Source organism: Tigriopus californicus, chromosome 8 (assembly GCF_007210705.1).
Source record: "Tigriopus californicus strain San Diego chromosome 8, Tcal_SD_v2.1, whole genome shotgun sequence".
Lineage (NCBI taxonomy): Eukaryota > Metazoa > Arthropoda > Copepoda > Harpacticoida > Harpacticidae > Tigriopus > Tigriopus californicus.
This window is the reverse complement of record NC_081447.1, coordinates 4,428,314-4,452,432: the sequence shown is the minus strand read 5'-3', so window position 1 is coordinate 4,452,432 and position 24,119 is coordinate 4,428,314. Positions and strand designations below refer to the sequence as shown.

Sequence of the window (24,119 nt, the reverse complement as noted above, 5' to 3'; positions counted from 1 at the left end):
AGCCTGGTTTTGGCCTTTTTGTTTGTCGACACAAAACTTTAACTAGGCAAGAGTACCAAACACAAAGGGGAGTTGTTCATCACTTTGTTAAATGCCACTCCCACCACTTGTTCCAGACACGGAACCATCTATTTTAATGCGCCTTAGGACAAAACGACCCTCAGCATTCCATGGTGAAGAACATACAATAACGGTGATGAGAAACAGCTTATTTGATCCAAATCCATGATGGTCCAATTTTCGGACACAAACGTCCAACGTTTGAAAGACGTTCCCGAATGGGATAATGATGACGATAATGATTGCGTGAACATTGAGTACTATACTACTAGGCACAGTAGCATCCCCCTGAATGGACCGATCTTGGTGACCTTTATTGAAGCATGCCATTAAATGCTAGCATGAAAGTCCCCGTGGAATCATGCTTGGGCGGAGTCTCAAAAAACTTGATGATCTTCCGCCAGTCGGAGACCAGACTGAGCCTATCATAATTGGAGTCATTCATTAGTCTCGGATCAACCTGAAAATCCAATTGAGCAGTTTTGGCCTCTATTCTTCTCTAGATTGGTCCAATGGCGATCGTTTTTGGTCCGTCATTCCAAACGATGGCGAGGTCATCGAGATGAGAAGGAACAGATTGAGTTGGTGGATTTCCAGTCTGGAAATGTGTTCTCTCGATATTACTTCCACGATGAATCCGACCAGGGGGTGATGATGGAGACCACTATTCCAACCAAAGAGGTGAGAGCTTTTATGCCGAATTGGGGAACCCAATGATTTCTGTCGAAATACAAAAGACCCAAACCAGCCATACCAAATCCCAAACCAAGCTATCAAAAGATCCAATACCAGTTAATCAATAAGGCTGAATGAAGCCCTCCTCTACGTATATTTGACATTGAAAGCCCACCAACCCTGAAATGTAAAGTAAGTGGAATATTCTTGAGCCAAACAAACTGTTTTCTTCATCAAAGCCGCCGCTTGTACTCAACTGAAAAGAGATGTCTTCATAACTTTGCCTCTAGGCGACCTTCCTTTGTGTTCGATTCTCCCCCTGCATTCAAGTGGTTGATGTGTCGATCAAGTGGTGGAATTTCTCGCCACTGACCACCAAACGTGGCATTTCAAGGCTTCTTCGGTTCCACAAAGCATTCTTCCATTTTCCTTATGGGTCAGCTTTCAGGATTTGCCGTCTATGGCGGACCTGATCTGTACAATGAAGCCCCCAAAGTGTTCTATTAATTTCAGGTTAAGGAAGGGATTAGCGAGTTCCTCGAGGATAACGCCTACATCCGGGTGCGTATTCAATGGGAGTACAGTCATCAGCTCTTTCAAGCCACTGTACATCAATATGACGACATTGTTCGACAGCACAATGTACAAATGAGGTAAGGCTTTTGAAGACTCACTGACAAGTCTGATTATTATTGAGCTTTGGTGAATTTCAGTAGTCTTGAATAAATTGGCAGATGTTGGGCCGAAATCACGATAGACGTTAAATCTAGAGAAAGGAATAAAAAAGAAGCTATTACTTGAAGTGTGTATTTTGGTTATTGGTGGTTGTGGAATTCTTCGGTTCGACGATGTTCGGCATGTGTTTGGGCTTTTCATAAGTGTAATTGAAATACAGCTTGGAATGCAAATGATTATCAAAAAAGGCACTCTTACTTCTTCAAATAGACCGTTATTCAATTGAAGAAACAAAAGAGGACTTATTTCCTACTTTAGGTGTGCCTAATGGCCATTAATTAAAACCCTTTGTAGGTAATTTGAGCAATAAATGCTTGCGTCAGTACGAAATTTTGACTGAATTTACTGCAGAATATAGCAAAAGCACAAGTGGTAAAGCACTGCATCAACTTTCCAGAGTCAAAAGAAATAGAAAAACATTAGAAAAGAGAGCAAACGATTTTCAGTTCAAGTTAACCTTTTGAAAAACAAAAAGGCAAGTTTATGCTGCGGTTTTTGCTTGAAAGCTGAACGGACGTTATCATGATGAGTTAAGCATAAGCTAGCGTTTTCGAACCAAGTAACCAAATATCTGGCTTTTACTTGAATCTGGCATTGGCTTTTTCCTACACCAAATAATTGGTTTTTGTTATTTAGGTCATTTTAGCAAAGTTAGGAATTAAAGGGAGAATAATATGAGCAATGCAGTCCGGAGGCACGAAACATAAAGAACATCTATTTTTCACATTTTGCTAGTTTGGGGCAGTTTCCTCTTAGGACATTAACATTTTCAGTATCACCGTTTGTAAGCTTGGCTGAAAATTTCAAGGCAAGAGGTAAGAGGTTTTTGGCCCTCTATGTAAAAAGCGCTCAATGTGATTTTGGCTAAGTTCATATGACAGGGTGAAAGCCAAACAGAACTAAATTCCACACACTTTCAAAACTTGTAACAATTGAGATATTTAGATAAAAAATGAAAGCAAACATGATGTTTGGTCCAGAAAATTTACCAAATGCAAAAGAGCGCACCACAAATACGGTATGGAAAAAGCGAAAAAAAACATTGGTTGGTTTTAATTAATGACTAGGCATGGAATCGTATAGAGAGACTGAGCTTTGTTTCCAAACATGTTTTTTCTCCATTTTATCCGACGTTATTGTGTTGATACCCTGTTCACTAGTTTATCAACTTGTTAAAGAGTATTAGATTGCGAGGAACTTGGGCATTTTGGAAGCATCCGTGGGACTGAAAAATGCGCAGATGCAAAACCCTTTTCATTCAAGAGTTTTTTAGTGAATGATTCGCTCTGGATCAAGTTTTCAATTCTTCAAACATGACTATTTACTAGTATATTTGCATCTCCTAATGCAATTGTCTGGGGGAGGCTCTTGTATATCACTTTTAATGTCATCATCAATTAAGGTCCAGGACTCAATTCTCCACATACTGGCTTTAGCATAACCTTTCCGCTTTTGGCCAAAGGCCTCAGAGTTTCAGTAAAATATCAATATTTTTCCCGAGCAATCAGTCAGAAGATAAGGACCACTCTACTTGAAAGGATATAAGTATTGTCCCAGTTAGTGCCCAATTAAAGGTTCCAACGGCCGACACCCTGTGCCTTAAAATGCAAATGAAAAACAGCAAGTTATTTTGAACAAACTGGCGATGTAATTGCAAGCTTTTAGGAAATATGTACGTGCTAAGCCAAAAAAACATATTGATGGTATTTTTTCCTAGGAAAGAGGCCGTTTCTCCTTCTATCAACGTAAACTCAACATTTCCTCGAGGCCATTTTCGTGGAGACGTAGATTCGATTAGCATAATTTAGTAGTTTGACAATACCAAGCAATTGTATAAGTGATTGAATGGTACGCCTTAGGGGGTATATACTGTACAATAGCTGAGAGGAAAAGCCAAAGCTAAACCCCAAGTCCATTTTAGCATGTTTCTTCATGATTCGTAATTGCCAAATGATTCCGACAATTTTCCATTCATTCGAGCAAACTTTTTGTTAACATTTGATCGACTTTGAATATCATGGATGAATTATCACGGAATGCAATATGCACAAATTCCCGATAAAAGTTCTAACAAATATGTTTTCATATTATGCGCAGTATCAGTATTCTCGTTTAGTTCCTTCCTCGGAACAAACATGGTATCAATCATACATGTCGGAACAAATCGGTGCCCTATTCTTTCACGCTATTCGATTTCCTTTGACTCGTGATGAATAACCGAAAAAACAATATCTCATGACTTGTTAATTAACTTTCAAAGTCGGACATCATGCTATTCTTTCACTCCCAAGAGACGATTCAGACCTTTCAAACAAAACGACTCAAAGCAAATCATGCCGGATTGAACCCGGTTTGATGTACATTCCGGATCTGTGTAATTTCATCGAACAGTGCCTTTTGTTTGTCGTACAGTACAGTAGTGCATGCTGTGCAACTAAGCAACAAAGACAAAGGAGGTGAGCTAGTAAATTATAAATGGCGCCAAGGCCAAGGCTTCTCAACAAACAGATTCACAGACAGGTGCATAATTCATGACAGTCGCCTTGAAATTTGAACTTCCAGACAGCCCTCTTCATCTACGTAGTAAAACAATCAGATCGCGAAAATCGCATTCTAAAGGCTCCTTCTGCAGACGGTGCCAACCGTGTCTTGGAAAAGTTTTGTAGGCCCTCTCATTTGGAGTTACTGCATTAGCCTGAGTAATCGACTTTTGCTTCTTGGATCTCCATTTTTCGCACTTTTGGCCTTTATTCGCTGCCTGGGGCCTTTATTAAGAAGCATTTTGCCCGATATTCGGTACGCACTTTTGGTGACCACAGCACAATTTTGCTGAATAAATTGTGCGTTGGTCATCTAAAGTGCGTACTGGACAAGGGACAAAGTGTGCTGCTATAACATGGATTTGCAATTTTGCATGAAACGATCGCAATTTGTGTCTGCATGTCTTGCGATGCTGGCCTTCTGATTGCTGCCTTTGATCTCTTCGGTCAAGTATTCCACTTCTGTGAACATGAGTTTCAAATTTGAAGTGGGCGGTTCATCTTTGAAAGTATTTTTTTTTCGCTTTGAAGATTTCCAAAAATCTTCCTTTTCAGAAACCGATTGATATGAATATCAATGATTTCGGATAATAGCTTTCAAGCATATGCCAAAAACTGAAAAGTTCCATATTAAGAGTAAATAGAAACCAGTTTTTTAAGCCAAGGAGTGAATCCTAAATTGAGAAAAGATCCAATTTATGTAGTACAGTACGGCCTTTCCTCGATCCAAGATTCACTCCTGCGCTTTAAAAAACTGGGCTTAAGTGTCACACACTTAACCATTTTGAGAATGATTGGCCTCACGTCAGGGGTTCAAGATCCAGTTCAACTAGCTTCAGGGACGGCTCGTGTTTGGCTAGGTCGTCGTCCAAGCTCATTCAGATATCGAAAATTAGCTTAACACCCAAGGTGGTGTACATTGTATGATCAAAGTACTTCAATTGCATTCGATTATTAGTGATCAATATCAGTAATCGAGACGATGAATCAAAGTCACGATTGAACACGTCTCTCGGTAACTTTGAGAGGTTTCACACCTTGGGTTTTCTTTTGTGCAGAACCTCCCGAGAAAGATGGGTCGGTCGTCTTCCGTCCTGTTTCCTCACCTCATTTTAGTCAATTCCTTCGAGTGGAATGGGAAACCTCATCGATTGGTCTGGATGGTGTTGGCTCTGATAGGGTTTTGATTGCTTCTCGTCTAGTTGATACCAGAATGCACAATGAGAACATTAGAGAGTATTGAGCCGAATTAGGTTTCTTAAGAGTCAAGCACAGAAACGTCAGTTCTATGTGAAACGATGCTGAAAATTATCCCACATGCAACTCACGGGGACAAATTGCTAAAGTTTTTTAATCCATTTTCCTTTCCCAGGTCCACTTTTATTCATCCATTTATCTTTTTTTTTCAGGGACGAGATCGGGAATTTGAAGGAAAAAATCCGTCATTTGGAGTTGATCGTCTTGAAAATGAACGAAGAGAAGCGACGTCATCCCACCCAGAGGATTAATAATCAACACGATCAGGAGCAATTCGTCAAAAAGGGATCCGCGGGTTCCATGGATAGCAACCACAGCGTGGACTCCTCATCTTCCAGTGAACACAACAACAACAACAACAACAGTAGCAGTAGCCAGGGCAAGGACTTGAGGACGTCGAGCCTCAACGACGAGATCTTCATCAATTCTCGGGAACTACTTCCACCCCAAAAGAGGATTCATCAACTCGGTCGGTCTCCTCCCAAGCATCAGTATTCATTGGATAGTGGGAGTGTCATTCCTCCCGAGCAACAGCGAGGCCGGCCTCGATCGGCAAACATCCTGACTCTGCCCATTAATTCATTGGTTCCACCTGCCCCCGGAGGACCCACTATGTCCCGCTCTCCTTCACCCCGCCCATTACGATCGCCCTTGTGTCGTCGAGTGGTCCGACAAAAGACCATGGGCGATCGACCCCATCCACATCCACCCCAACCTCAAGCGGCCTCCAGTTGGACCGACATTCGGCCTCCACCCTCTTTGAACACACCCGTCACTTCTCATGAGAATGTGAGCTCAGGAGGTGGCGCGGGAGCGGGAGCTGGAGGTGGGTCTGGCTCGGCTAGTTTGTGGTCCTCGCCCACTTTGAGGCGTGTGTTTGCACCCTTAAAGCAGTCCCTCTCCGTGAGTGCGGACAGTTTGCCCAATCGGACCAACAAATCGCCTTTGGTAAAGACGCCTTGGGCGAACATCAAACTGGCTCAAATGTCCAAGTGTCAAAGTGTGGACTAGAATTAGTCGTAAGGAAGTAGTTTCAAAGTACTTGTAACACAGATTTACAATCACCGATATCCTTTGCCCTTTATCGTTAATGAGAGATAAAAATATAACACCAAATATTTCGATACATCTTCGCACATAATTGGTCCACACGCTTGAAGGACCGTCTTCAAATTCCTACGCTTCTGAAGGGTCCACCAGAGGATGTAATTTGTGATCTTTCTGACAGCACCCTTGAGAGACAGATGGTATTTTTGATGGATGAGAACCCGGTGGTCTTAGAGCAAAATCTCTTTTGACATGTACGGACCATCCAGTTCATACCCCAGCTTTCGATAATAGTTCCTTGTTCCCACACCTGAAAAAAAAAATTCCAAAACATCAAAACCCACTGTCAAGGTTACTGATAAGCGCTACATACTAGAACTGGCGTAACTCTTCTTGACATTACAAATTGAGGCCAATCTGCGTTATGTTTGCGACCGACTTTACTCGGTACATGCAGTATCAGACCATGAGGGATATCGGAATCCATGCTCATGGAACATTGTTGTTTTTTATCTGTCCAAAAAAGGCGAGATCATGACGTCATGAGTAGCGACCTTTTACTTGTCGCCATACATACACACCGGCAGTGCTGACATAGCCATTTGATCCCTATTGTTCGTGATCCAAAGAAAAGGCCTACAATCAAAACAAACATCCTAAGAACCCGAAATGCGAACTTGCCCGCCAACTTTCTGCTGAACTTCTGACATTCAGTGAATTGTGACTGATGTTAGAGGAAAGCGAAAACTTTCCTTGGGAACCTTCTGAAAATTGGTGTAATGCAGAAACTACAACAGTAACAACAACGACAGAAATTGGAAAATTGTTCGAGAGAGGTTGGTCTGCAATTTGGGGTCGGAGTACAACAATTTGTCACCAATGGCACCAACAATTCCATATGGATGGAATCCCTCAGCGATACGAACTTTGTTCTTCTTAAATCAATTGTCAAGATTGGCACGTGATTCATGAAGTGCTAATCGCGTGCAAAAAAAAACTTTATGATTGTGACTAGGAGTAAATTTGAAGGATTAAACGAGAGCCTCAGAGACTGACCAAAGACAATGTAAGCGTTGTTTACGAACATATAATTGCACAACTAATGTTCCCAGAGTTGCGGAGATTACACAAAAGAGAGGCTCGCTGAGTTGTTGGGCAGCTTCAAATTTATGAGCTCCGGACATGCCTCAGAGGTCATAAAAATGCCAAGGTGCCCCTTAGCTACCACCACTACCAACGCCACAGGAGGCAAGAGTGGGTGGGTGAATGGGCACGATATAGGAGGGGATAAGGTCCACCACGTCTTTCTTTCGGGTTCTCTATGGGATACGACTGGAACAAAGGCATCAAGGACCCCGAACTAGATAAGATGACAAGACAACGCAATCCAGAATTGATCTCCGCCTGTCCTTCCCATCACTCATCTTGTAACCCAAATTTGCAGCCTCTCTCTCGCCTCCTAAAAAAATTCTATCAAGGTGTTCCACATCTTTTCGCGAATCAATCTCTTCCGAAGGAGTTTCTAATGTCGAGTTCCCAATTTTTGAAGTGTCGGATTCCATCTTGGGATGACCATTACTCACCTGAGATGACAGATAGCTTGTGGGATCCATGCTCGTCCCGGGCGATCCGCTCCGCTTCCTCCATGAGGAGCATTCCAAATCCCTGATGTTGGAACTTGCCGGGATCACGAGCAGACACGGGCACAACACTTCCGTAGACGTGAAGCTCTCGAACGATTGAAACGCCGCCTTTCAATTCCGACCTGAGGAAGAAAAGAGATGAGCAGATGAGACTGAGAGGTAAAAAAATCGATCAACTAAAGTGGACGGGAACAAAGTGGGGAGAATTGGCACTGATCATGAGTAGTCAGCTCCTAGGAAGATGAAGGATCTGAGAAGGACTAAATACAGAGGGCCTTTGTTGACCACAATACAATGGTATCACCAAGGACTTTGTCGTCACGGTCATTCATTTTTTGGATGCTATTTTCGTTACTGGTGGACAAGTGGAACAATTCGGGGCGAACGTATAAAAAAGATGATAATATCGACATGTGTAACAGTACATTCATTATAAGGCAATTCCAAATGGAAAAAGAACTCTCAAGAAAAGATAAATCTTATTCTAAACATCTCATTTGATTTCTCAAAAAGACATTCAGTATACTATGAGATTACGGGGACTTAGAAACCAATATTAATGGGAAAAAACTATTTATACTCGAGATATTTCCAGCTCTACCATCAAGTTCCAACCATCAGAATGGAACACAAACTGGTGTTTAGAATCACTAATGGTGTTTCCCCAATAGGTTTCGAGAAGATTGTTTTTCATATGCCGGACGCATGTGGTTCTGCTCTGCGAATGCATTTATCACTCTCGATTCCACGTGGAAAATCGCTCTAGATTGATCCATTAGAATCTCATCTCAAGTAATGAACATCCACGGGTGCAGCAATAGCGCACGCCCTCGAATAGATAGGCAACCATAGGCAAGAGATTCTCGTAGCCAAGCATTCTGTTGGAGCTTTGAGGTACGGTTGTACATACACATTGTTTTAACCCCGAATTCAGAACTTCAAAGAGATTTATGAAATTGCATAAGGTTATCTCCGAAAATCGTATGTTGAGCGGGTGAGCCCCTAAGCCCCAATGGTTGATGGTTGAATGCGATCAAGATCCGAGCATTAAAGGTTCCTGTAGAACAGGTTCATCCATCCAGCCAATTCATGATGAGATGAAATAAAGTAACTTCGACCAAATTGGTCAATCCCCTCCACATCCTTTCAATCTATAAGAGTAGCTCCACTAATGGATCCACTCAGAGACATCACGAATTCTTGGACGGGCAAGCAAACCATTACCTACACACAGTATGTCATCTATAATTTAGCAGAAGAGTATGTTGAACAACCACACAAAAAATAAAAGTAAGCTGACAATTAGACCGAGTCATTCGTACATCAACGGTGATAAGAGGTAAACGAATCAATGCCTATCATTGGTTTTCGATTGGCATCTCGTCCATTGTTGATTCGAAGTCCTTGGCAGCCCCTCTTCCAAGCCCATTATAAGCTCACCTGAACACATCTTCAGACGGCTTTCGTAACCTCAAGAGGCCCACTAAAATATCCTGTGTGGGGTCCTCGTAAGAGAGGAACGTTTCCCAGCCTTCATTAGCGTAATAGTCGCGTCGTATTAACTCAACCTGAAAGAGTGAGAAGGTGACCCAAAATTGGAATGACATCTTGACTCTTACACAGAAGAAAGGAAGTACAGAGGAAGTGCCATCGGGTCTCCCGAGTATTACTTTAGTTGTTTACTCTGGAAGTTCTATTTCGTTGTTAAATATTAAATGATCAAAACAACCATGTCATGAAAGACACGTTTCCCGAGGTTTATATGTCGACGAGCAGAATCTATTCAGTCATATTTGATCAATAAATTAACCCATTTCTAAATTATCATTTTTAAGTTATAGCGGAAGGCTTCAAGAGGAGGAAAAAGTATCAGTTGACAGAGGACTAGTGCAAAAAGCTCGGGCACTGACGAGTCAAAAAAATGCGTAGCATGAGTAAATGTTTGTTTGCAACCCAACTATTGATATTGAGGACAGTTTTAAATATGAAACGGGCATTCGATTTAGCAACTTCGAAAGGGTAAATACGACCTTTTTTTTTTAATCCCTCGAATATGGGTAAGGATTTCTTTTGCTAGGGGCAAATTTACATTCTTATCTCAAAACAAAATTGTTTCTTCATTATTTGCAATCGTTCAACTGATGTGTCAAATTAATACGGCATTAAAAAAAAGAAGTAATCTGGCCAACATTTGCAAATTTCACACGAATTTGCTACCTCCGATTATTTATAACAATAAAAAAAACGGACCATGACATGAACAAGATTTGAATATCCCCGTACGAACATTACAAAATTAGCGATTAGTTGAAAATGTAGCCAGCTTCATAAATTTGAACGTACTTTCGAGATTCCAAAGGCCTATAAATCATTTTTGACATCATTCATAATAGATGACCGAGATCAAGAGGTCTTAATCGATCAAGCTCAACCTGGTTTTCTTTGATCATTAATGATTCATTGACCCATTGTAATTTCTCATCGTAGCCAAATCGTGCGAGGCAAACCAGTACACATCACATAAAGGGCGATCGATGCTCCTCTCCGAAATTCTACAGCAACAAACAACGGGCATCGCGTTTAATTTTTGGTTCTGAAGATGCATGCATCAACGTCCTAAATGGTATCATAACAGTGCAATAGTCAATAGATTATGAGCAAGTACCTTACTCATCTCGAAACGCAGGCTGAACAGTTCTATTCCTGGAAAACATGCCGTATCCTGCTTGGTCGTTTTTAGTCAAACGGCTCTTGTTTACTTCTTACGATTTCCATGTCGGGAACAGATTATTCCGAACTTTGGCCAGATTAACAGAGTACGTAGTTCCATAACTCCCTCCAAAGCCTTTGAAAACTGGAAGTCTTGCTTTTTTTCTTTTCAAGACTCGCAATTGCAACTTAGGGAGCAAGATTAATATGGTGGGATTTTTTTCCCTTCCTTTGCAATACAACAGCCTGATTTCCAAGAAAGGTTTTGCCCTCTCTAGTATAGTTCCTTTTCTCTCTTCATATTCCTCGTTTTGAGAGTAAAAAGAGCCTCATTTCCTTTGCGTTTCCGGGATGACTTATGTCCTTTGGGGAATGAGGACACTGAGATCAACTGGGCAATTCTGTGTTGAGAGGAAAAAACTATATGAAACAACAGGAATTATTGGTCTATTACGTATCAGAGTATTACTAATAAATAACCTCGTGCCTTAAGGTCGTTTCAACTCGACTGGTCAAGATGTCTGAAGAAATTACACTGCAGTTTCTTAAGTGACCAACTCAGAACATGACGAGTTCCCAATCAAAAATAAAGTCATCCCAAAAAGTTAACAAAGTGCCCAAAGGCACCAAATCCAACTTTTTCTCCTGGATGACCAATTTCCACGCACCGAAAAAACGGCCTTTCTCTCTCTTTCTCTTTCATATGGGTTCGAATTCGTGGCTGGGAGCGAAGGAAGTGGTGTTTTACTATTCATTCAGGTCGTGTTCCATCAAAACTGGAACACGTAATGGCACATTTACCAGCTTCTTCTCGCCGCCTTTGGCAGCCTTTCATATTAACAGAAAGTAGAGAAGGAAAAAATGCTCAGAGTGGATGGACTAAGTGCCTCAAAGCCAGGCTTACTAATGGCCATCACGGCAAAGCCCAGCCTTATGAGCCATGGTATAATATAATATTTGTAGTAAAAAAACATTTATATTACATTAATTTGAGGTTTCTGTTTGGGTTTGGGAGGTACTTTGGGAAGACCAAGACCTTTCTTGTACTGTACAATTATGCTTACTTCGTTCGGACGAACTTTGTTGTGAATCTCTTGGATGCCGACTTCGCGAGTCCGGACATCTCGACAAACCGTGCCGAGGTCCTTCATTCTGGCTAGAGCAAGTTCCCGGAGATTACCATGTTCCACTCCAGAGCTGAAAGGTGACAAAAAGTGTTCTCACTTGGAAACAATTTAATGCTTGGGATTTCCGGGTGGGCTTGATTTCAATCAAGCTCTTGATGTGAACGTTCGTTCGCAGTTCAACACTCCAGTACAATATTTTTTGCTGGTGAAGGAGGAGTAGGAAAACAAGTGACTTGAATGAAAAACCTGGTTTGAGAGCCTCTTTGATATTTGTATCATCCTCACGTATCACGATACATCTGCTTTCATGCTTTACATGAGGTTAGGCCTTTCACCAAACGAAGCCCCTGGCTCAATGGGACACAATACAAATGATACCTTTGAAAGTACCTTTGATAGAGGGTTGGGACCATCTTCCTGAGAGATTCGAAAGTAGCAGTATCTGTACCATTGTTATCGCTTCTTGGAAGATGCTCACATTTTCAGTAAGAAGGGGGTGACTAAACGAACTCCTATTTTACCAAGTTTTCTCGCAAGTTCTTTCATGTATGTGTTGGCAACGAGCTTGGCTATGTTTGATCGTACATTCACATTTTTTTAAGCTCTGCTTTGAGCAAAAGTAAGAACGGTTTTGGCCGCGTTCATATACCTGATTAGTGAAAATGTGAACAAACTCCTTCCTGAAAATCTCATCAAACACGCGAACATGCTCCTCGAAAGCAGTTTTGGCTCCTTCAATCGTACGCACGAATACATACCGAGCGGCATCATCATTTATCAATTAAATAACCGTGTGAAACTTACCTCACTAAGGGCATAGGGATATCCCTTTGAACTCGATAGACTCGGGTCCAAGGCGGAACCAATGCCAAAATTCTGGCCACCAAATCAACCAAAACATCCGGAGGATAGGATTTGTAACGACCCGTCTTCCAGAGCTCGTAGAGCCCAGTTCCACGGATCACCAAGGTTGGGTAGATCTTTAAGCCGTCGGCCCTGAAGGCGGGATTTTCGAAAAACTCCTAAGAGACCCCAAAGAAGACGAGACCATTAACTCTAGGAAATTTAACAAGAGAGATACACAGGAATGCTTTTAGTTTAGTCGTAGCCATGGTGGCTTGGGGAACCATTTTGCATGGTTTTTCAATCTCGCTTCCTTTTCAGCCCAACCATCGCCTTCAACCAGAAATTGCCCCATCTAGAGAAGAAGCTGGTGGACGGGAATAGGGAGAAAAGATGGAACCAAATCCGCATCCATTCATCACAAGTCTGTTCGGATTCTTTAGAGATTGGCACCAAACTGAAGGTCATATAGCATTTGGAAAATGTGCGCACTATTTCTCGTACTTTAAGGGGGAAAACAGGATCAACGCAATTCTTTTTAGTGCTCCAAAGACACGACACGCTTGCTGCCTCCATTATCATACACGATCCTCGTAACGAATGGACCAATAATTTTTCCATTGGTACCTACACCAGACGGAACATTGGATGGAACACAAAAGTTCCTAGTCATTCATCATCAGAGAGAGTGCATTGGTTCAGATCGTTTTTTGCGCAATTGTTCACAAAGATCCCTTTCTATTCTTTCCTCACGGTCGTGCATGTTTTATGCATCACCAAGATCAATTAAGGTTTCAAGATGAATTGATTCATCTCATATGACAAAAAAACGATACCAAGGGCGTATTTAAAAGCCATAAAATACCATCGAATGTTGAGCTTCAAGTAGGACTACTTAGAAATTCTAAATTCAGGATGAGAAAGAGGCAAAGTGATTTTGGGACATGATTTACGATTTCAAGTGGAGTTGAACCGAGCAGAAAGGATATCGAAGATTTTACGACATTGCACAAAAAGCGTGGTCTCTGGCTCTGTTTCTTTCTCGTGATCAATGGCATGTACAATGCTTAAAAATATTTGTCTCACTCTCTCATTTGTTCCACTAAGAAACGCTGAAGGTTCGTTCGTTCCAAATATCAAAGTCGATAATGCAAGGACAAAGATCTCAAAGTTCGGCTCCTTATGGGTTGGATATCCAATACTTACGATGAATTGTTCCACATCTCGCTCAAAATCAACATTGGGCAAATCTGGCATCATGTGGGAGACCACCTTGAAACCCGCATCTTTGGCTTGTTGGAAACTCTCGCAAACAGCTCGGACCGTGTGTCCTCGGTTCGTATCTCGAGCCACGTCCTCATAAACCGATTGGACACCAATTTCCAGACGAGTACACCCATACGATAGCATCTCGCTCAAGTGCTTCTTCAGGCAATAGTCTGGTCGGGTCTCAATCGTGATCCCAATACATTTCGTCGGACTCTTCTCGGAGTATCTAAACAAAAGTTATGTGGGTATGAACTACTTGAGTGAACATATTCAAGAGTAAAATGTTGGGCATGAAACTTGTGCGAGTTAATAAGCCTCTTTGATGAATTCTTGGGGATAATGTTTGGAAACAACTTCCAAAGAAGGTGCACTGTTGCCTGGCGAAATATCAAACTAGTGACGGTGGGTGCCGTCAACCATGTAACCAGCGGTTAAAGTGCACTCTTCCATCTCTTTGGAACATCCATTACAGCACGTCGAAATGTCCACTTTCTCGCGAAACAATTTTCCTCGTTTTCCAGTCTATGTGCCATCCCTGCCAACAATGTCTATCATATGTTTATGCATAAATTCAGACAAATGAAATGCAAACTCGAGGCGGGAAAAAAGAACAGAAATGAAACACCACGACCTCGAGAAGTGTCTGATGCTAAATGTACCCGAGCAATCTTATTTCAGGAAAGAGCTGGCTTCTTCTATCTTGCCAACCTTCGTCTCATCCTTATCCCAAATGGAGAAGAAATTTGAGGTCGACTCCGGGGATCTGAGCCCAACCTAAGGTTTCAAGTTCATAATGGGTTGAAGGGATGATGTTAGAGCTTTATCAAATTGTACTGCGAGGAAGGAAAACATTTGAATTCACTCCTCTCTTCCGAGGAGTGATGATCCATAAAGAAGAAGGAAGATATCGATAATATAATCATTTCCCCTCCCATCAGATGTGAAATACTAAAACAATATTGTTAAAATATCCTCATGATGACAACGAAACTTCGAAGGAGAAGGGGAAGTAAAAGCCAGAAGCTTTGGGTTTCTGGAAAGGAGACCAAAAAAAAGCAGAGTGCTGTACAAGTTTTTATTCTCCTCTTTCGTGGTTTCTTCACTCGACAAGACCTTGGATAAAAAAAATCATCGAAGGAAATTGACTTTTCCTCTGGAAAACCTAATATAGCAAGGCTGAGTTCGGCTCTTCAGATCACAGCGATCCAAGAAATGGTTAACCAAGAGTTTGGATTAGTAGAGTTCGCTCCAGTTTGAATTACGATCAAATCCTAATGCGAGGATCTTCCAAGAAAATCCTACTTCTCATCTTGTGATCAATCTCTTCAGGATGAATGACAGTCACGCAAATTGAAAATTTTCAATCTAAAACTGGCTGTCTCATTCCTAAACTTTAATTAACACTTTCGAAGGCAATCGTAGAGATTCCATAATGACAATTCCTTGGCACTTGCATCCAACCACATTTTAGTTTAGTTTCTAGGACTGAAATCTTGTAAAAAAACATGTGTCTGACAAACTTCACAACCAACTTGCACCGCGGTCCAATTGAATTTTCAATCATCGAGGGAAGTTGTGTTATAAATTTTAAAAAAAAACATTTTTGGTGTACACCTGGCTGTTGGAAGGTATATGGTGCTAACAACGAAACCTCTGGCATTGAAGGATTGAAATCCAGTCATGTATTTAAAGTCAAATGGTAAAAAAAGATATTATTAATTCAGTCATGGAGGATCGTAATATTGATGCATACAACAACCTTTCAGGTCAGTCACAGGCGGGAACTATCCGTGTGTAGTTCTGTCAGTTTACTGATATCTTGGCTCAATATTAGAATACTGCCTGTTTCAACAAGCCGGCAAATTAAAATGAAAGACAAATTAAATCTATGCACGGTGAAGGTAGGCTGAACATATTGTTTATGATTTTGCTCCATTGAAAGACGTTGGCTGTTTATTTTCCCTTCCCTTCATTTCCACAAACATACTTCAGAAACCACAATTTCGTCACGGAGTTTCAGAAAGCCTCAAAAAGGGTTTGTTCTTAGTTAGAATATGGACAAAGCAAACTCTTAACACCTGTTCAAGCTCTTTTGGCGTGGCATTGACTTATTAATGGTAAATGAGATTGGGTGCAAAGGGATCAAAAACCTTGCTTTTTTCTATACCTAATAAGTGAATCTAGTTAGCTAGCTCTCTTACTCGGTTTCTACGCATAATAGACGAAGTGAAAATCCTTGTGGCAAGGTACTGCAATATATGGATTGGCCATTCGTTCCTTTTGTACACCTTTGGGGGCAACCCTACAGAGAAAAGATCGTAACCCTCACACAAAGGAAAAGGCTACACGTTTGAGCAAGCACATCAAGACTATCTAAAGGTCACGGATAAGTTGAGAAACGTCTTGCGCCCACATTCAAAAAGGCACTCTGAATAATATTGTATGCCATTCAAAAGTGTGGAAACTAAACGCAAGGAATTTTCAGCTTCAGTCACAATACCACAATTGAGTATTTGTATACCTACGTACTGTAGGACATCTGCTATGGACTCGCACCATTTTTAAACAAAAATTATCTTGGATTGCTAATTGCTGCAGTATTAATGACAAAGAAAGTAATTGAGCGAGTACCATTTTGTGAACTTCTATGAACGCTATTCGTTCTTTCTGGCCGTCGAAACGTTGGAGCAAAATTCTATACGGGAACCCAAAATTCATTGGTTCTTCTTTATGACTTGTCAGAAACATTCACATTCCTTCGAACATTACTAGAATATTTGCTTGATTACATCTGAATCCCGCAAAAAGTAGATTCAACCAACTGTGTGAAGCTAGCTATCCATACATACTTTGGCAATTCACCATGTATCCTTGACTTTATTAGATGTTGGTTTTATCGCTCGTTGGTTACAAGCGCAACAGATCCAATTTCACGGGAGCTCAGCTTTTCAACAAAACATGGGCCTTCGGGGAGAAATAAGAGCTACCAAAAGAGAAGAGGGAGCTGGTTTTGTGAAAAATTTGACGTTTGATGGATGGATTTCAAATCCTCTATCATATTTAGCCCACAAAAACAACAGAGATCCCACGGAAGATGAGTAATTTTGATTTCGTCAGCAACCTTGAGAAACCTTTATGCTAAGTAGAACAATATGTAGAGCAAAGTACAGACCTCTCACATTTGGGATTTGATATTATTTAATGATTGTTGGTTGGAATGGACTTGGAAAACGAACCCGACTTATCAGAAGAATGTTTCATAAAAACACGCAACCTAACGAAAACGACTATCACATACAACTGCATTCGTTCTACTAGATAGAAGGACCCTGATGATAAAGTAGTCCTGCACCAATGGATTGCTAAAGAAAAAGACTTGTTAAATCTGGGCTTAATGAGAAAATACATCAACATCGTGAGTGTGTAAATGAAACCTCAAACCACTTCTGAATACTAGGCGCTCAATTGCGATACACCGAGCTAATTTATACTGAAATTATTTCTAATATATCCTAAAACATACCAGTACTTCAAAAACAGTGGTAAAGGGTAAGAATGTGTGGTCTTAGAAACTACTTACCTGACGGCTTCTTCCACGGAATCGGAAGAGTTGCCTGACAAGGCATCGTGCAGATTTCGGATAAAGTAATCCTTATACTCTTGGTTCAGCGCCATGAACGTTCCACCCATCACAATAAATTCCACCTTGTCTACACTATGACCCAATTGCTTCAACTAAAAAGATGCTCAAAATTAGACACCCTCAGTTGCCCAGACTCATGCCATCATTGTAAGTAGACCTGATCCACTCGGTTTTTTGTCTGGAGATACGGGTTATATCGGGCTCGGATTGCCCGCATCGAAGTGGGCTCATAACCTGTGTAGGATTGGGTCGAGTATTCGAAATCCGAATCAGGACCTCCGGGACAATACACGCAAATATTTCCGGTCATGCTAATGTGGGGACATCGATGAGGTTTGCACATCACGGCTACCACTGCAATCTAAAAATCAATTCAAAATATAGCAAGAAAGGTTTCTGTTTGCTAAAGCTAGATTTGGAGCCGTACTTAGAAAAAGGAAATATGCTTGGATGACTTTAATATGCGATATCCCAAAAAAAGCAGCCTTGTTTTCGAGAGTAATTCACTCTTGAGATCCAAGTCAGAGCAGGACCTTTTTTCAAAATTGAACACATTTAGATACTTTTAAGAAAGCTTCTTGAAACTTTTTAACCCATCTCAAATCGTCGCAATGCTTTCTTGGAAGCTATTCGTGTTTACTTCTTGATATCTGATACCCAATATTGGGCGATGGAGTGAATTCGTCAGAAAAGGCCATATCTAGGTTTTAACAATACGTAATTCCTAGCCTTGACCCACATACTAACTCGATAACTTGTCTACCAAAGAGCAGAATGTAACATGGACCACATTTTCGACAGCAGTCGACGAAAAAATTGAAACTCTAAGTGCCTCCAAAAGAAAAGACCTTGTTATGGAAGGTTAGTTATGATAACATGAATGATCTCAATTTCCAAATAGACCTCACGCTCTACTTGGCTTTAGGTTGCTTTATTCAGCATAAGCTAGATTTTACTGCAATGGAAGGCTCTAAAACAGCCTTAGACTGCTCAAAACGTGATTGATCAAATGGAGGAGTTGAATAATAGGTGAAGGTCCGGGAACGATGTTGGAACTACCAACGCTTGGGCAATTTTTTCTCCTGCAAAGCGACAAGGAAAAACACCTCGGAAACCAAATGGGAGTGGCTGGAAAAGAGACTGTCAAAACATGGAGGCCTTCAACAGAAAACTGACAAGTTAGAGCCATGCGGGAAAGTTTGGCCTTCTGTACTTCCAATGTCAGAAAGCTAGTCCTGATCCTTATCAATGCTATTTGGAACCACACGACAATGTCGGATTATGGTGGCGTTATCTTTATAAGGTCAAGCGAATGCAGTATTGATAAAGGTTAATTTCATTTCCTATGAAAACATCGAAATGGCATTTCCACGTTGAACTCGTAACACTTGAATTTATTGTCCATTGTACCACTGTAAGTACCACTCAAAGACACAAAACGTATGTAGAGTTATAGCAAAGATGAGGAAAAAAGAAGGAATAAATAAAGAGAAGAGCCAAACTAAAGCAGATAAATATGGTCTCAGAAAAGACTAATTTTATCAAGAAGCGTTGTTCAGTAACATTTAAAAAAGGTAAAATGTCAAGATTGCGGACAAATACAGGATTAAAACCAAATAGTGAGTTGCAACATCGAAAAATAGCATTTAACGCGCCGAAGCTGAATTGAAACCTTAAATAAAGGATCGTAGTAAGGCATCAAACTACAAAAATATGACATAAAAAAATCCAACAACTCATTCAATGATTAAGAAAAAGGGTGGGAGTTGGCATTTTGCCTCCGCTCCATACCCAAGGGATGCCTTACCCGATTATACCTGTTTTTCTCTTACAAGGACCGGTTTTCGGCGCTATAAAGTTCCCTCTCCGGCACGCAAAGGAAACCCAGCGCCACCATTAGAAATCTTATTTCATGGCACTGTGTTCACCAGTGGCCAGAATCTAAGTTTCCAGACACTCGGGAAGAAAATAGACATTCTCTCGCGTTAAATTTGGCTTTGAGGGGTTTTGAGGGAAAATCATACCTTGAAAACCGGTTCTTGTAAATGAAAACCTGTGTATTCAATGACAAATGATCTTTATAGGTTAGGTGATTCCATCTTTTACTTACTGCGGGGAGATGCAATATTGTCACAGGGCCGTTTGAGCACTCTTAGGCAGCATGGACTATCTTGAGCCCTTACATGTTCTTTTTCCTTTTTTTTTTTAGCACGACCATGGTCTTCATCATGAATGTCATAGTTTTGAATCAAAGAATAAACTCTTTGGCATACATTTTATTCAAATGATATCAATTACTCACCTATGAGCCAAATATCTGCTTTTTTCAGTTTCCGTCGTTAAATCTACTTGCCAGCTCCTCTGTGTCTCGTAGTATCGCAACGGCAAAGCCAAACTCACTCTGATAATCAGTTTTGTCGATTTAACACGTTTATTGTATGGGACGCTCAGTTTTTTTTCAGCTAAGTAATATATACTTTTTTGATGAAAAGTGTGCCAAAGAGTTTATTTTTTGATTTAAAATAATTACATTCATGTTTAAGTCCACGGTAGTGCTTAAAAATGAACAAATACATGTAATGGCTCAAGCTAGTCCAAGCTGCCTAAGAGTGCCCGACCGTCCCTATGACACTATTGCATCTCCCCGCGGTAAGAAAAAAAAGGAATCACCTAACCTTTCAAGATCATATCTCATAACGTCGGCGTTTTTTCCATGCAACTTATTCAAGTTTGGATTGCAATATATTGGTTGGTCAACATCTTGAATGCGTTTGCCATTTCATTATGCCCTCTCGTGTGAAAAGAAGCTCACTTTTATAAACTCCACGCAAAGAATGCCCCCCCCCCTCAATTGAATGAATAGCTGTTCTTTCACTTCAAAAGCCGAATAGGGTACGAGTAGAGGGCTAGTCAGAGAAGCGTCACTCGCGAGATTTCTGAGATTTTTTTTTGGCTCCCTCGCGGCTGCCTGGTGAGTGCGATGGGGATCGGCTTTGAACACATTTAGTTACGTGATTCTCAAAAGGGAGCCAGTGGGTTAATGGCTCGTTTGTCTGCTTTGGTTGAAACTGCGTAACGCAAGAGAGAAGTTGATCAGCCCGACACCCTGCTGCCCAACTACCACAATGTGTTCAAAGCAAAATCTCAAGTGGCTTGGTTGGAGTGACTTTTCTCTGACAAGCCCTTTAGGTACGAGTACCTTAATCTTATAGAACATAAATGGTTTAGTGGTCAACGCTTGAACGCAATTATTATATCTACGGTCCTTATCTGAAAATTTCAACACCTTCCAATTCCATCCATCGAAACATTTAGATCCGATCAATCATTCTTGAATGCACAAAGTACAAGAAAAGTACACAAGTTCCTGGTATTTCAACTCGATCAATTGCCCATAAACATGGGAAACCGTAGAAGAATGGTAATAAAGCAGAGGGTCTTATGCTATTTTCAACCAACCAAAAACAATAGCTTCAGATGCGGACAAGATTGAATTGGTACACTTAAGGATGACGAAAAACGATAATTGAGGAAAATAGGCATTGGGTCTCCCTCTCAATCACGCACGATTTCCCTTTGCAATGGATGGAGCCACGTTTTTTTCTGGCTACTTACAGGTCTCCGAGGAAATCAAACATTTACTTGGTTGGTTTTTTCCCTTGCAACCCAAAAGTACCATTAGTTTACGGATGGGATGTATTGCAGATCTTAATGTACAAGACAGCATTCATGAAGAGAATGAACGATCCTTTCATTTTTTCTAACAATTTATACACGGAATGCAATTCATTGAAAGCCATAAAAGGAGGTCAGATTTGGCCAAAAAATACTCTGATAGCGAGTTTGAATTCATTGCCCGATATGTTCTGGATCATAGGTTTAGTACTTAACAATCAACTTGATTTGAATCTTAACAAATAGTTGATCATCAACGACACGATTCAACTATGAAATAGTTATAACAAGTACTTTGATTTCCTTTTTCTATCTCGCTATTGGCAACTGTCTTGATATCGTGTCTGTGAGTCGGCTACATCAACATTTTCTGATAAAATACAAATTGTTGCATTATTTTTCATTGGATAGTAATAACTACTTTGGGCATTGCTCGTTCGTAAATTTGTTCCACAATCCACATGGTCTTCATTTAGGCCTTTTGAAAAAGGATACAGACAAGTAAACACAAAAAATATAAAGTACGAACATGCGCAGCTTTTTCTTTTCTTCAAAATATTCAAGTTGTCATTTCTCTTATGAGCACTTATTTCTCAAACACTTTGCCCTTATAGCTGCCTTTCCACTTGTCACTGTTGCAAGTTAAGATCATGTTGTAGTGTGATCGAAAGCTCTTTGGGGATTATTCTGGTCCATCTATAAAAGCCTTGAAAAGTGGTCACCTCTGTTTGGCATTTCTGGCCCGAGGGAGTAATCGGATTGGTAAAACTCTTTTTTGACCGAAATTTTCGATCTCGCTTACAGGCTTCGTCGTTTCATCGTCTGTTATGGAAAAACTAAATGTGTTTGGAAATGAGTATCAAGTATACCTTTCACACCTTGATTTTTGGGGATGAAAGCATGGTAAATTTAAGCTAAAATGTAAAATACTTTTCTGTACTTTTGGCCCAAAACAGTCATTAATCGTTGTAGTTCTTGAATCGCTTACATTATTTAAGAAATGGTCTAATTTGTAAAGTGGCACCTGAAATCACGTTTCACACCACACAAGCTAACAACAATCAGAGATTCATGTTTGATGAAAACTGCCAATACTAACACTGCAGTCAAGTTCTTGATCTCTTACTATTATTATACTTTTTAAAGAAAATTTCAAACTTTTTAAAGGGCGATGTGGTGTAGGGGAGGAGATGTGGTGTAGTGGCTAGGGCAGTTTCCTAACATGAGAGATGTCCCGGTTCGAATCTCCTCCCCAACCTTTCTCAAGGAAACTTTTAGACGCTAAGCCTACCAACAGACGAAGAACCAAACTGGTACGGAGACGACACTGACAATCGGAAAAAGTATAAGGACCCCTAGCACTCAAATAAAAAAACATCAGGAACATGATATCTTTTATACATTGCCTGACATGCTTTGGCATTGGTGGCAAATCCCTTAAAATTTCTGATTTAAAACCAAACCCAGCCAAGCCACCAAATATATATAGAGATCCTATAGAAACCTGTAAAGTACCGGATCGGATTTCTGCTGTGTGAGCTAGTCAGGCTCCGCCACAATCGCGTCAAGAACTACCATGATTTTAGCACATCCAGTGCTTCCAAATTTTCATTGACAAATTTGTTCGCCATTGTAGGAAATCGTACGACAAATATGTTGAAGCATTGAAGTCCAACATTCATTTGATAAAGATGACACATTACTTGGCAAGTGACAAGAACATGCAGAAAATACTAAAAAAAATATTTGGGACCAACTTCTTGTCATCAGTACGAAGTGTGGTGACACTTCATTCATGATTGAACCAGAGGGCGCACTGGTATGAAAACCCAAAGCTTTACACTTTTCTTTATCTAGTGTCTCTTAATATGTCTATCATCTTCAGACACTTTTCTAAAGACTGGGGAACTATTCAACTCGCTTCCAACTGAACCTCGTAACCCTACCAATCTATAGAATAACACCCAAAATCTTTCACAATATCATAGATGTCACGACCGGACACTCGGCACACCCAGTACAAAAAACCCGATTTCATGATCAATTCCCACGAGACCGTCCCTTGCACTGATGTTCTGTCTAGCCAATAATCTAGTGGTGGGTCGTCAAATACCCATGTCAAGCAAGTAGTGATGGGTTTCGATCCGGAACATCAGGTATTTATGATCGAAACACATCACTAATGTCAAGTGGTAAAAGTTATTCTCCACCGATTAGTTGGCAGTGCTACTTTTTAAAATCTTAACCTAACCAAAACAAACACGATATTAATAACCCTTAAAGTCTCTATCTAAAGCTTTTAACATTTTGCCACAAATTCAAAAATGAGCACCGCCAACAAAACGGTGGAGAATAACGTCTATCATGTCAAGTCTACTTCGATATCTTAGTTCAGGTACATGATATGGGCTTGCGGCTTACCCCACTGGCCGTTCTGACGGGTTTAGCTCTCAACTTGGGCACCAGGATGTTCTTGAATTCCAAAGGCACGGCCGCAATGATATCCACCAATCGGGGCGAGGAATCCAGGCCGTATTTCGAGGACAAGCGCGTTTTACACTTGTTCAGATTGACGTCTTTGCCCTGATGGTGGGCCTGGATCAACTCTTGAATGATATCGCCGATGCATTGCACCATGCACTCTTCACGGCTCAATCCCGAAGCTGGAAACCAAGCAATCAGGATCAATGGTTCGTGGTTCTTAAGGTCACCCATGACACGGTCCACGTCACTTACCTTTGACTTTTCGACCCATGATCGACAGAGGGTTGGATTTGATCTGATCAATATTATTGTTCGGGTTGGAATCCAACAAGATGTTAGGCCCAGCAATTATTTAGAAGACTTCAGTCCCACAACAACAACAGCATGAACATGCTGTGCTCAACAAATCATT

At 40.8% G+C, this 24,119-nt stretch overlaps 2 protein-coding genes across 2 annotated transcripts in view; one reads left to right on the top strand and one right to left on the bottom strand.

Moving 5' to 3' along the window:
- Positions 1 to 6,393, top strand: part of LOC131884874 (uncharacterized) — an 11,697-nt gene extending 5,304 nt beyond the window's left edge. The window contains 3 exon segments of the mRNA XM_059232769.1: positions 564 to 741; positions 1,249 to 1,388; positions 5,420 to 6,393. Of these exon segments, the coding sequence (XP_059088752.1) occupies positions 564 to 741; positions 1,249 to 1,388; positions 5,420 to 6,278 (1,177 nt within the window). The 3' untranslated portion in view covers positions 6,279 to 6,393.
- LOC131884876 (elongator complex protein 3) lies at positions 6,322 to 24,119 on the bottom strand. The gene is made up of 10 exons (XM_059232770.1): positions 23,960 to 24,119; positions 23,645 to 23,886; positions 17,706 to 17,909; positions 17,486 to 17,640; positions 13,843 to 14,131; positions 12,598 to 12,815; positions 11,731 to 11,863; positions 9,398 to 9,525; positions 7,898 to 8,079; positions 6,322 to 6,624 (listed from the first exon to the last, which is right to left on the bottom strand). The coding sequence occupies exons 1-10, from the start codon at positions 23,976 to 23,978 to the stop codon at positions 6,545 to 6,547; spliced, it is 1,650 nt and encodes a 549-aa protein (XP_059088753.1). The 5' UTR covers positions 23,979 to 24,119; the 3' UTR covers positions 6,322 to 6,544.

What these genes read in the sequence shown, in the direction of transcription:
- LOC131884876 (XM_059232770.1), bottom strand. An exon ending in TCCGTGGAAGAAGCCGTCAG is followed by an intron (nt 14,132 to 17,485) that starts GTAAGTAGTTTC and finishes ACTTTTGTTTAG; the next exon opens with ATACTCCGAGAAGAGTCCGA. An exon ending in GAGATGTGGAACAATTCATC is followed by an intron (nt 12,816 to 13,842) that starts GTAAGTATTGGA and finishes GGGGTCTCTTAG; the next exon opens with GAGTTTTTCGAAAATCCCGC.